Genomic DNA, 12,353 nt, shown 5'->3' with positions numbered 1-12,353 from the left:
ATTTGGGTTTCAAAATTAAAAATTTGAAAAAGAAAAACAAAAAAAAAGAAAAAAAAATGAATAGGACCGACCCAAGTGGGCCGGCCCCCTTACCTGCCGCGCGCCCGACCAGCCCAGCAAGCCGCGCGCCGAGCCTCAGCCGCTGACAGGTGGACCCCACCTGTCAAGCGTCGTCCTCGCCAATGGCAGGCACCCGTAGATCCCTCTCTTTCCTCTCCCGATTGCGCCGCCAGGCCGTCGCTTTTTCTCACTAGAGATCACCACTGCCACCACCGTCTTCAGCTCGCCGCCGGTGACCAAAAGGTCAATAGTCGCCGCCACCTTAACTACCTCCTTCCTCTTTTTCTTGTGCATGTTTTGATGCGGCTAGTTCTTCACTTTGTGCCCCGTAGCATCGCCATCATCGTCGAGCCGAAGCGCCGCCACTCGCCGTCGTCCCGAGGAGCTAGAGCTCAAATCCGGCGCCCCCGAAGTAAACCGAGGCCACGGGAAGCTTCGCCTCGTTGCGCCGCCCGTCATCGACCTCTTCCCGAGCTCAAGCGCTCACCGGAGCGCCCGCGTCGCCGCCCGCAAAGCCGCCGCCCCCGTCACGTGCTCGCCGGAACCCTAATCCCCACCGGAGGTAAGCAAGACGAGATCCTGGTCGTCCGATCTTTTTAAACGGTCGAAGGGGTATCGGTGGATCCGGGCCATTCTTTTGTTTTAAGTTAGATCTCACGGCCCACGTTTCATCTTAACCCGAGCCGGTATCGGCCAATAAGAAAGCGCCACATGGCCCTCTTTTTAAATAAAAGATTTCCCCGACGGAAACTAAAAGGAACTTTTGCAGAAAAATCCCTAAAACTTCAAATGCTCATATCTTTTAAATCCATTGGCCAAATTTGATGAACTATACCTTTCTGGAAACCTCTTAACATGTATAATATTTTGGCACTGTTTAATTTCAAATTTGATTAATTTAGTCTGGACATATTTACAGAATGGTGTTTAATGCTTTTTAATTCATATCTTTTGTTTTAAAAATCCTTTTGACTTGAAACCAGTGCCCAAAATTTTATTTAAATGTCCTCTGTCCTTTGAGACCAGAGGAATAATTTTTTTTTATTTGGCCTGTTCTTTTAAAACCTTGTATTATGCTTTTAAAACCTTTATTTGTAAACCCTACTTTTAACCTTTTGGTTTTAAATTGTTTTGCTTAATCTTTTTAACCAGATATTTTAACATGGTGTTTGTATGAAACTGAAACATGTTCTTGTCAAATAAAACAAACTCAATCATAGCATACATGTTTTATTGCTTGTCTGGATGATTGTTTATTTGTGCAATGTGTCTGCTTTGTTTAGTTCTTCCGGAGAGCAACGTGTGTTATTGTCAAGGTCATAAATCAAACTACTGTGACAAAGGCAAGTTCACTTTGATCATAAATTCCCATTACATTCATTATTTTAAATACTTATGCACTAGTGTTGTGTAGTTTGCATTGATAGGGATAGTATTCGTATCTATGCTAGCTATATTTTGTCCTAGTAGAATAGGATACCTGTGCCATTACCCTTCCACCAATTGCCATCGTAAGTAGTTGATTGCTATGCTATGTTAGTATATGTGGGAGGGAATCTCAATTACCATGAAACTGATATTGTGGAGTATTTTGGAAACCTGGCAAAAACAACTTTAATGAATCATCCTGGGTGGGCAGCTTTGAGTTCTTGAGATGTTATGCAGCGTCAGGTCCATTTCTATGGGTCCCTCTGAGTCGTCTCTCCGTGGATTCGGGGAGTTTCCATGGACGTCTCCCCATGGATTCGGGGAGCGCTTGCGTCACAAATGTGGGATGCCACCCGGGGTATTAGAGACCGGACTAGTTTCCTGTTTAGTAGCTTCCAATACAACCACATGCTAATATGGGCTCTGGCTTGATGGAGTAAGACATATGATCCTGGATCCGAGGGATTGTGCAGATGTAGTCGTGTAGGTGGGAACGTAGGTCCCTCAGGTGGTCTGGGTGATTATGATCTGAAAATTCTTGTAATCGATGCCGTTGCTACTCTACCCTGAGGACAGCAAGGGATTAACACGTCGATTTCTTGTGGGTAAAGTGTACAACCTCTGCAGAGTGTCAAACTAAGTACTTAGCCGTGTCCCCGGTTACGGACAATTATGAGCGACTAGATTTGGGAGCTGTAAGGAAGGTCTCACTCATTCTAATTTCTTAATAAAATGAATGGTTTGAACCTGGGTAGGAGCATTGATGTGTCTACTCAATGTCCACTAGTTTAATAGGAGCATGGGTGTGTCTACCCCGTGTCCAATAGTGATAAAATTATTTGTTTAAAAATGATAGGATGAAACATTGATGCTTTTATGCAAATAGCCAAACCCCACCTAGCCAAAATATGCATGTGCTTGGTAGGTCCTTTTATAACCTCTGGTGAACTTGCCAATACATTCAATGTATTGACCCCCTAGTGGCTGCAACGTTTAATGTTGCAGGTGTTACAGGTGAAGAGTGAGGTACGATTTGATAGGGTTGCAAGTTTACATTCCAACATGTTTCGACTGTGGAGTTGTTATGGGACTCCTGTATCTTCTGCTTTCCGCTGCAAAATTTTATTTTCTTTTGAGATAACCCATGAGGTTATGCAATATGTAAGTTACTACTAAATTCTGGATCAAGGCGATGTAATATACTTTTGACCTTTGTATCTTGATATTACATCTTGAAATTGTGTGTGCTAGCGAGTCGATCCAGGGACTAGCACTGTAAGCACAGACATCGAACCCTGTACGGGGGCGGTCGCTTCACCGGGTTTGTTGGTTTATTTGAGTGGACGGTGATGACCTTTGGGTTGAAGAATGCCGGCGCCACATATCAGAGAGCTATGAATTTGATCTTTCATGATTTGCTTGGGGTCATACTTGAGGTTTATATTGATGATGTTGTCATCAAATTGAATGCTAATGAGTCTCATTTAGCCGATTTGCGCCTAGCTTTTGAGAGGATGAGGAAATATGGGCTCAAGATGAATCCTTTGAAGTGTGCTTTCGGTGTATCGGCTGGGAAATTCTTGGGTTTTATTATACATCAGCATGGCATAGAGATTGATCCCAAGAAGATAGAAGCTATCCAGAAAGTGCAAGCTCCGACATGCAAAAAGGATATGCAGAAATTCCTAGGCAAAGTTAATTATTTGAGGCGTTTTATAGTAAATTTGTTGGGGAAGGTTGATGCATTTACCCCTATACTTCGGTTAAAGAATGATGTTGATTTTACTTTGGGGGCAAAACAGCAGGAAGCATTTGATAAAATCAAAGTTTGATTAAATCGGTGTTAAAGGCGCCGAAACATGGGGAGCCTTTTAGGCTTTATATTGCAGCAAAGGAAGGCGTTATTGGTGCTGTTTTGGCTCAAGAGACCGGAGAAAAGGAGCATGTCGTCACTTATTTGAGCCGGCGTTTAATAGACGCTGAGACAAGGTATACCTTCATTGAAAAATTGTGCTTATGCTTATACTATACGTGCACTAAGTTGAGGCATTATTTGTTGTCTAGTATGTGCATTGTAGCTTGTCAAACTGATGTCATTAAATATATGTTGCATAGACCGATTCTTAGCGGTAGGATTGGCAAGTGGGCTTATGCTTTAATTGAATACGATTTGGCTTATGAATCTTTGAAATCTATGCAAGGCCAAGTTGTTGCTGATTTCATTGTAGAACATCGGATTGACAGCGAACATGACATTGAGATTAACCTTGTCTCTTTAGTACCATGGAGATTATACTTTGATGGTTCAGTTTGTAGCAATGGCCAAGGTGTTGGTGTTGTTTATATATCTCCTCATGGTGTTGTTTTTGAAGCCTCATGCCACTTAGAATATTTTTGCGCAAACAATCAAGTCGAATATGAAGCTTTATTATTCGGGCTACAACTTTTAATTGCTGTAGGTGCTACACATATTAAGGCTTTTGGTGATTCGTTGCTAGTAGTACAGCAAATATCCAAGGTTTTCCAGTGTTTCGACCAATCACTAAATGTTTATCTTGATAAGTGTCTAGATATAATTCCTGCCTTGGATTACTTTAGCATTGCTCATATATCTAGACAAGACAATTGGAATGCAAATGAGTTAGCAGAACAAGCATCCGGTTACCATGTTATCGTGGTGTGTTTTATATATCTCACAAGCCAATGTTTTCTCCTGTTAACATTGGTAAGGCTGAATTAAATCACATTGATTCGGGCACTAATAAAGGATCTAGTGCAGGTGGAGATAAAGATTGGAGAAGACCCATTGTTGCATATTTGCAGGATCCTAGCAAGATGACGGACAGGGCTGTTCGGCGGATGGCTTTCAAATATGTGTTGATGGATGATGATCTCTATCGCCGAACAGTTGATGGTATTCTTTTGAAGTGCTTGGATGAAGACCAAGCAAGGGTCGCTATGGGAGAGGTACATGAAGGCATATGTGGTACTCATCAGTCGGCGCACAAGATGAAGTGGTTGTTGCGGCGAGCAGGATTTTATTGGCCAACAATGATCAATGATTGCTTCAAGTACTATATAGGATGCGAGGATTGTCAGAAGTTTGGTGATATTCAGTTGGCTCCTGCTGCTATGTTGAATCCTATTATCAAGCCGTGGCCATTTAGAGGTTGGGGATTAGATTTCATCGGTATGATTCATCCTTCTTCATCGAAAGGGCATCGGTTCGTGTCGGTAGCTACTGATTATTTTACCAAGTGGTCTGAAGCAATACCTCTCAAAAATATGACCCATAAGGAGGTGATTCAATTCATAACTGAGCACATTATACATAGATTCGGCATTCCTCAAACATTGACTACAGATCAAGGTTCATCATTTATGGTGAAGGAAGTGAAGGAGTTTGCTGAATCTTATAAAATAAAAATGCTCAGTTCATCTCCATATTATGTGCAAGCTAATGGACAAGCTGAATCTAGTAACAAAATTTTGATCAAGCTCATTAAAAAGAAGATCGATGATCATCCAAGGAGGTGGCATGAAGTGTTGTCTGAAGCTTTGTGGGCACATAGGATCTCAAGGCATGGTGCTACAAAGGTAACTCCATATGAACTTGTGTATGGACAAGAAGCCGTTTTGCCTGTAGAGGTAAATCTGGCTGCTTTGAGATTCGCTAAACAAAATGATTTATCGGCAATGGACTTCCATAATTTGATGATGGATAACATTGATGAAGTGGCTGATAAACGTTTATTTGCTTTGAGAGAGATAGAGAAAGAAAAGATACGGGTAGCAAGATCTTACAATAAAAAGGTGAAGTTGAAGAGCTTCCAAGTTGGTGACCTAGTATGGAAGGTAATCTTGCCGGTTGGTTCGAAGGACAGAAAATTTGGCAAATGGTCTCCAAACTAGGAAGGTCCTTTCAAGGTTGTGAGAGTGGTTCCTGTGAATTCATATTTGGTGTAATAAATGGAAGGGAATTTACTACCTCGAGCACTCAATGGAAGGTATCTAAAAAAGTTCTACCCAAGTGTGTGGCAAGAAACATGAACACACATATGGCCGATATATATTTATCGCCCTTAGCATATATGGCCGATGGAGTGTTGACATCGTCCTTAGATTTAAAGTGGTACAAGTTATTTTTGGGCACACAAGTTTGCTGAAAAACAGGGGGCATGTGTTCACAACCAATTTTGGCTTACAATTAAAACTCCACCGGAAGTTCCGGATGATCAGCCGGAAGTTCCGCATATTCTTGGAAGAGTAACAGAGAGCATCCGGAGGTTCACCTGGAGGTTCGGTCAGAAATTCCGGTGCTGGGAACCGAAGTTAAAAACAGAGCGAAGTAGTTATTAAGATCTACTTGGATGGAAAAGTCGTAAACATGAAAGTTCTTCGTTTTTTCGAGACGAATAACTTTTATTTTGGAATCATCGCGATCCGAGATCGTTTACTACCTCAAAACTGGATTGGAAGGTGTAGCCAGATTTTGGACCGAACTGTTTTGGAAAGTTCGGGTCCAACCATCCGAATTAGACTCAAATGAGGGTTTTGGACGTGGATCCAAGTCCTTTTCTTGCACGGGAAGTCCAGCCATCCTTTATATACATGAGGGCTGACGGCCGATTGAAACAACACACACAATCGCAAAAACCAATCTACAAACCTATCCCATCCTATTCTCTGCTTCTCGCTCATCGTCGTTCTTCAAACCGGAGATCTTCAATCCACGAAGTCCTAGGGGCAGGCAAACTGACCTAGGGCAGCCCATTGCCGCCGTGCGTCCAGACGGGGTCCCTCCCGGGCGTGTGGAGTTTCGGGTTTCAAAAGATCTCGCCGGCTGTCTTGCGTATCGCGCTTCCGGCGAGACTCCTCCGGCGACGTGTCTTGCGTATCGCGCTCAACGCCGGAGGTACACGTGACGTGTTCGTGTGCTATGCTGGCAACTATGACATTCATACTAGCAACTTTGTTTTCTACTAACAACTTTCACTTACATAGTACCACCTTTGGATTCTATACTGGCAACTTTGATTCAGATAATAGCAACTTTGAGTCCTACACCGATAACTTTCGCTCCACATATTAGCAAATTTGCATTATATATCGACAAATTTGACTCCTACACTAACAACCTTGGTTTCGCAATTTTGACTTGCATATTAGCAACTTTGACTCCCACCCAGTAGTAGGTTTTACTCCACTCTAGCAACTTTCACTACATCACATACATCTTTGGTGTGTCCAGTCACAACTTTCGCTAGTGTATTACAATATGCTGACAATTTTTCTTCAAAAGTTGACATCTTCTCTTGTAAATCTATCAATCCTAACATTTGTTCTCGGAACTTCGAGTTGGTGCACCCACTTTGGATTAAAAAAAGCAACTAACTACTTATATTTAGCAACTAAGTACATATGTTTAACAACTTAACAAAGAAAAATTGCGGCCAGGAACTAACGTGAGAGGTCATATCCTCTCCCCTCTCTTTTTCCCTTGGGCTGCAGCCCACCTCTCTTTCCTTTCTTTGGGTTCTTTTCTTCGTCGGCCGTAGATCCCCTCCTGGCCCATCTAGTGGACAACCCCATCTCCAGGCCCAGCCAGAGTGAACAGGTCGTCTTCTCGTTGCAACCAGAGAGCTCAGCTCTGCACACGTGCTGTTATAATCTTCTTCGATTCTCTTGCTCCTATGTGTTTCATCTCAAATTGAACCATGTGAACTATTTCCCTTCACGCAACGAACCGATTCTGCCTATTAGCTTTCCGTTTCATCTCCTTAATCTTTCCAATTTGTGAATGAATGCTGCAGGAAGGCGGGAGACCAGGGCTGCTGGGAGGAGGTGGAGGGCGAGGCCGCAACGGCTGCTGAGAGGAGGGAGGCCACGACATGAGGAGAGGGCAACGACGGAGAGCATCTGGACCAACCTAGCACAGGTAGATAGGAAACACGGGTTGGAGACCAAGGAGAGCAGCATCAGGAGGGGTCTGGACGTACGGGGGGAGACTAGGAAGAAGACTAGAGAGGGACGGGAGCGACGGGAGAAAGGGAAAGGAGGCCAGGGCAGCGGGAGGAAGGGAAAGGAGGCCAGGGCAGAGGGCACCGAGCACCTAGGAGTGATACGCGTAACCGGAGTGCGCTCGCTCGTCCGAAAAAGTGCAGCTGCACGTTTTAGCCATTTGGGGGAAAAAAGACCAGCTTACTTTTTTCCTTCCGAATGAACAAAAACTTGCTCGCAAAGCTGCCGGCCGAGCTTGTGTCCGTCCGTTCGTTCACGCACCCGATGCGGCGGGGGCCCGCGTTCCCAGCTGCGTGGGACCCCTCTCCCTCCCTAATCACCACCACACTCACGAGAGAAACTAGTAGAAAGGCGCTGCTCGACCTCCGCCTCCAAATCGCAGTTTCGCTCGGCTCGGCCTTTTTAATAGCCGCGCACGGGTGCGCTTTGCTTGACACTTGACACCACTCGCAATCGCTGGAATTTTCTCAGGCGGCCGGGAAGCAACAAGAAGGCAAGCGCTCCGAGGCGCAGCTCCTCCGGTCCAGAGAGAGAGAGGGAGATCCCAGCCAGGCGTATGGCGTCCATGGAGACACGCAAGGAGGTACGTACGTACGAGCTTCCTTTCTTTCCTGTCCTCCCACACGCTCAACCCCTCTTTTCCCGATGAGGATGCTTTTCTTCTTCTTTTGTTTCTACGGAAAAAATCGCCTCATTGCCGGACTCATGTTCAGAGCAAGCTCCCAATTTCACCCTAGGAGAAACCTGACCGGAGAAGCCACTCCGGAAATTAAAGCTTTGACTGACCTTCGGCTGGGCAATTAAGTTCACCTCTGCCGCAAAATTTCCCCACAATTTTTGCTTGCTGTAGCTAAATCGCTTAGGAAGAATAGAAACTGAGCTAAGGGTAGGTTCTAAGAAGCCGCCGATGGGTGAGTGATTCCTTGCAGGAGCAGGGGGCAGCTGTGGGGTGGATGACGGTGCCGACGTTTGGGGACTGGGACATGAAGAACGGCCCCGTCCCAGACTACTCCATGGACTTCTCCAAGATCCGAGAGATGCGCAAGCAGAACAAGCGCGAGCTCTCCCGGGCCAGCCTCGGAGGCGATGACGACCTCCTCGCCCAGCAGCAAAAGGCCACGCAGCAGCCGCAGCTCCAGCCCGGCAAGGCCGGCTTCGCCTCTTCAGCCGCCGACGACCCCCACCACGCTGACCAAGACGACTCCCCCACGGTAATCCTAGTCCTTCTAAGCCTTTCAACTCAATAGTACTGGTAAACATGCATGACTTGAGTCTCGTTTCTTTCACCACGTCTTGATTGTGTGATCGATATCTGGTTGGGGAAGTGTGCGGAAATGAAGTGAAATTACAGGGCACACTTTTTTTCTAGAATTTGAAATTTGTGCCTTGCTTTAAAAGGCCAAAGCTAAAAGCACATAAATAGGTGCTTCTTTGGCTTATAAGCCAAAAGTCAAAAACGCAATGTAAGACTAACCGAACAGGGCAGTATCATTGGATTTGTTATGATAAAAAGTTTTCTAGTATCAGTTTTATAATCTTTTAATCACGTCTTCATATAAAAAGCAATGGCAAATGGCATGCTAACAATTGTATCGATGTCCAAAACTAGGTGTATCTACGAACAAAGCAAGCAGTATATATTCATGTGAGTTCTATACGGTACTGCATCCCATATTAGTAAAACGGCACCCATTGAATTGCCATGATTAGTTTGATTTAGTGGCAGTTTAACGACTGTAGTGTGATGGGAGAGATGGGAAGGCTGGCCGAATCTCAGATGATAGCACAAGCTAATGCACCCAGTTATGTGCATGCAGTGGAGAGTGGATACGAGTAATGCTCCTTACAACTTGGCTAAGGACATGTACAAGTGTCCATAATTATTTTGGGTCGAAATTTTATGCCGAACTTTGACCAAAAATTACATTGGTAACATGAGATTATTTTCGCACAAAAATGATATTGTTGGATTTGTATTGAAAAACTCTTTCTAATGGTATAACTTTTATATACATACATTAAATATTTTTTGTATAATTGTTGGTCAAAGTTTGGCACGAATTTCAATTGAAGCCTTATAAACCCGAACGGAACAAGTAATAGATTTGGATGTGCGCGTCGCATCAATGCTGAGGGGCTTGGGGGTTGGACCTCCTCTTGGAAAAAAAGTTGTTAAGGAGCGCACTGGTATGTGTATGGTTAGGTCCACTCTTTGGTAAAAAAAAAAAGAGAACCACTACGCGTATGGCATTTTCAGTACGATTTTTGTACAACACTTCACGGCAGCCATCAATTGCAACACTTTGATGTGCCACGGCCGCTGATCAAGTCATCGTACAAAACTGGGATGCAAGAAGATCGTGCGTGAAGTACTTCCGTAAAAAGAAATGTAACACACTCCGTATGAACTCACCATTCCATAATCTAACTATTGATCAAAGTTGAATTTTGAGTTGAGTGCTTGTCTTGATAGAACGGTTTTTGATACGTGGGCATGCATCGCTGGGTAGAGCTCCGGCCGTTGTCCAAGTGGCATGGGTCTTATCATAACATGGTACAACAGGCTTGATAATTAAATTTAACAGGTGGATATATATCGATCAAGTCATAACCAGCTTTAAGGCTAAAGAAGTGGAACGATTATGACTGACAGGTGGTTATAGAAGTATTCTTTCAGAGGAAGTTAGTGTTTGCTTGGATGTGAATACGTGCCGCAGGTTGGTGGCAAGTTGATGTTGTTGGTTTACTACGGAGTATTCTATTGATACCCTACCCTGATTAAGGTTTATGGTAGCAATTAACTTAACTACACGCAAAGTAGCAGACAGATATATTTGTGAGCCGTCATGGTTTGACATGTGAGCTTGATCAGCTTTCGGCCACGTATCCATCAGGATGACTCCTTTTAGGTAGACAATCTATTTGACATTTTCGATGTATCCTTTTAGACAAGCAGTTGCATGTCCAACTTTTCCTTCACCCAGCATCACATGTTTACACATACTCCTTAATTCATTTTGAGTGGAGGATTGAAAACTTTTAGCGACTCGCTTAATTCATTCTGCCTTCCTTGCTGCACACTAACTCTGATTTTTCAGGGAAGGAAGAAGTTCCTGAGCTATTTCCAGTGCTGTACCAGAGCTTGAAGGTTTGTGGACGCTGCCCATGTCTGTCACGGCACATAACTCCTGCGCAAATAGCATGCAGGAACCGTCTCGTATTGTAAAGTTTGCATAATACTCCCTCCATCTAACCAAAGATGTCTCAAGTTTGTTAAAATTTGGATGTATCTAGACATGACTTACTCTATAGATGCATTTAAATTTGATCAAAATTTAAATGACATCATTTGTTGAACGGAGAGAGTATGTAATTTCCTGTTCCTCTTCCCCCATTCAGCGAGGGGGAAGCGAGGGGGAAGGGGGAAATTTTGAGGGATGAAAAGAGCATCCGTACTTTGTAATATCATCTTCTGAAGGATGATTGCATATGAATTTGATCGGGTTATGGTTGGGACAATATAACTTGTACCGATTGGTTGTTCAATGTTCTAAGTAGTTTGTTCTGTTGTAGTAGGGCTGCTTGCTGTAGAAGCGAAGAATTTTTTGACGATCGAGACAAAGCTCTTCTCAAGCGGAGAAAAGAAAGAAGAGGGGGGAGACGGAGAGCGGCGAATTTAACGGGAAGGCTACCTACCTGCGCGTTTTTCACCGTCCACTGCGTCGTCAACATTCGTGCAAAAAACACAGGTTCACGCGAGCAGATATTTTCGTCGATCTCCTCATCTCCTCCCCGATCCAGAGTTCCAGATCGGGCGCTTCCTCTCCCCTCCTCTTCCCTCACTGCCTCTATTTCCTCCCCCACCTCAACCCGACGGCGCCTCCCTCCCTCCCGCTCTCCTCCTCCCCGCCGCCGCTTGGTAAGGAGGCCGTGGCCCCTGCTGGCCGCCCCTCCTTCCTCCTTCGCACGATCCGCGCCGCCTACCTCACGCTCTTCCCCGCCGCCGCTCGGCACGGAGGTCGTGGCCCCTGGTCGCCGCCCTGCCTCCGTACTCGCCTGCGCGGAGGCCGGCGCCACTGACCCGGGTCTCGACATGCTCTCCCCTGGCGGAGGAAGAGACGAACGGCGACGTCAAGGTGGCCTGCGCCTGCTAATCAATCGGATCTGGTGTGCTCGTTTCGCCCATGTCTCGTCTCTCGCATCTCCAAATCCAGGTCGCCGCCTTCTTCGTCTCCTCCGACAGGACGCGGCCCAGGTCGCCGAGACCACTACCTTCTGGATTTGGGGATATTTTCTAATTAGCTGCCATCTTGGCTAGTTGACTTGGATTTGGATTTCGTAATTAATTTGCTTCTTCCGGTTTGTTCCTCTAACTCATTGAGTTTGTTGGCAAATTTTTGTGATTAGGCCCAGATTTGATTGCGGTAATATATGGTTCAGCAAATTTCATTGGTATATCATTGATGTATCCTCGATTTGTTCAGTTCGAATCAAATTTCAAATATATATCATTGATGTATCATTTGTTTTGTTCCATACCAAGCAAATTTCAAACAAATCTTATTGATATGTCAAAGAAATTTCATAGATGCATCATTAGAATCCAAACATATCATTGATGTATCATTTGTTTTGTTCCGTACCAAGCAAATTAACAAATCTTATTGATATGTCAAAGAAATTTCATAGATGCACCATTAGAATCCAAACATATCATTGATGTATCATTTGTTTTAGAATCCAAACATATCATTGATGTATCATTTGTTTTGTTCCGTACCAAGCAAATTTCAAACAAATCTTATTGATATGTCAAAGAAATTTCATAGATGTACCTTTAGAAT

General features: G+C 44.4%; 1 protein-coding gene across 1 annotated transcript; it reads left to right on the top strand.

Moving 5' to 3' along the window:
• Positions 1-7,858: 7,858 nt before the first annotated feature.
• Positions 7,859-11,055, top strand: LOC100843481. Its single transcript, XM_003573854.4, has 3 exons — positions 7,859-8,092; positions 8,439-8,720; positions 10,608-11,055. The coding sequence occupies exons 1-3, from the start codon at positions 8,066-8,068 to the stop codon at positions 10,653-10,655; spliced, it is 357 nt and encodes a 118-aa protein (XP_003573902.1). The 5' UTR covers positions 7,859-8,065; the 3' UTR covers positions 10,656-11,055.
• Positions 11,056-12,353: the final 1,298 nt, after the last annotated feature.

The sequence above is a fragment of the Brachypodium distachyon genome, chromosome 3 (assembly GCF_000005505.3).
Source record: "Brachypodium distachyon strain Bd21 chromosome 3, Brachypodium_distachyon_v3.0, whole genome shotgun sequence".
NCBI lineage: Eukaryota > Viridiplantae > Streptophyta > Magnoliopsida > Poales > Poaceae > Brachypodium > Brachypodium distachyon.
Note: the sequence above shows the minus strand (reverse complement) of the source record. Positions and strands in the feature narration are given on the sequence as shown.

Bases quoted from the DNA above. Each gene is read 5' to 3' on its own strand.
- LOC100843481 (XM_003573854.4), top strand. From the start codon at position 8,066: ATGGCGTCCATGGAGACACGCAAGGAG. The intron at 8,093-8,438 runs GTACGTACGTAC...GATTCCTTGCAG, and splicing joins CCATGGAGACACGCAAGGAG to GAGCAGGGGGCAGCTGTGGG. The intron at 8,721-10,607 runs GTAATCCTAGTC...CTGATTTTTCAG, and splicing joins ACCAAGACGACTCCCCCACG to GGAAGGAAGAAGTTCCTGAG.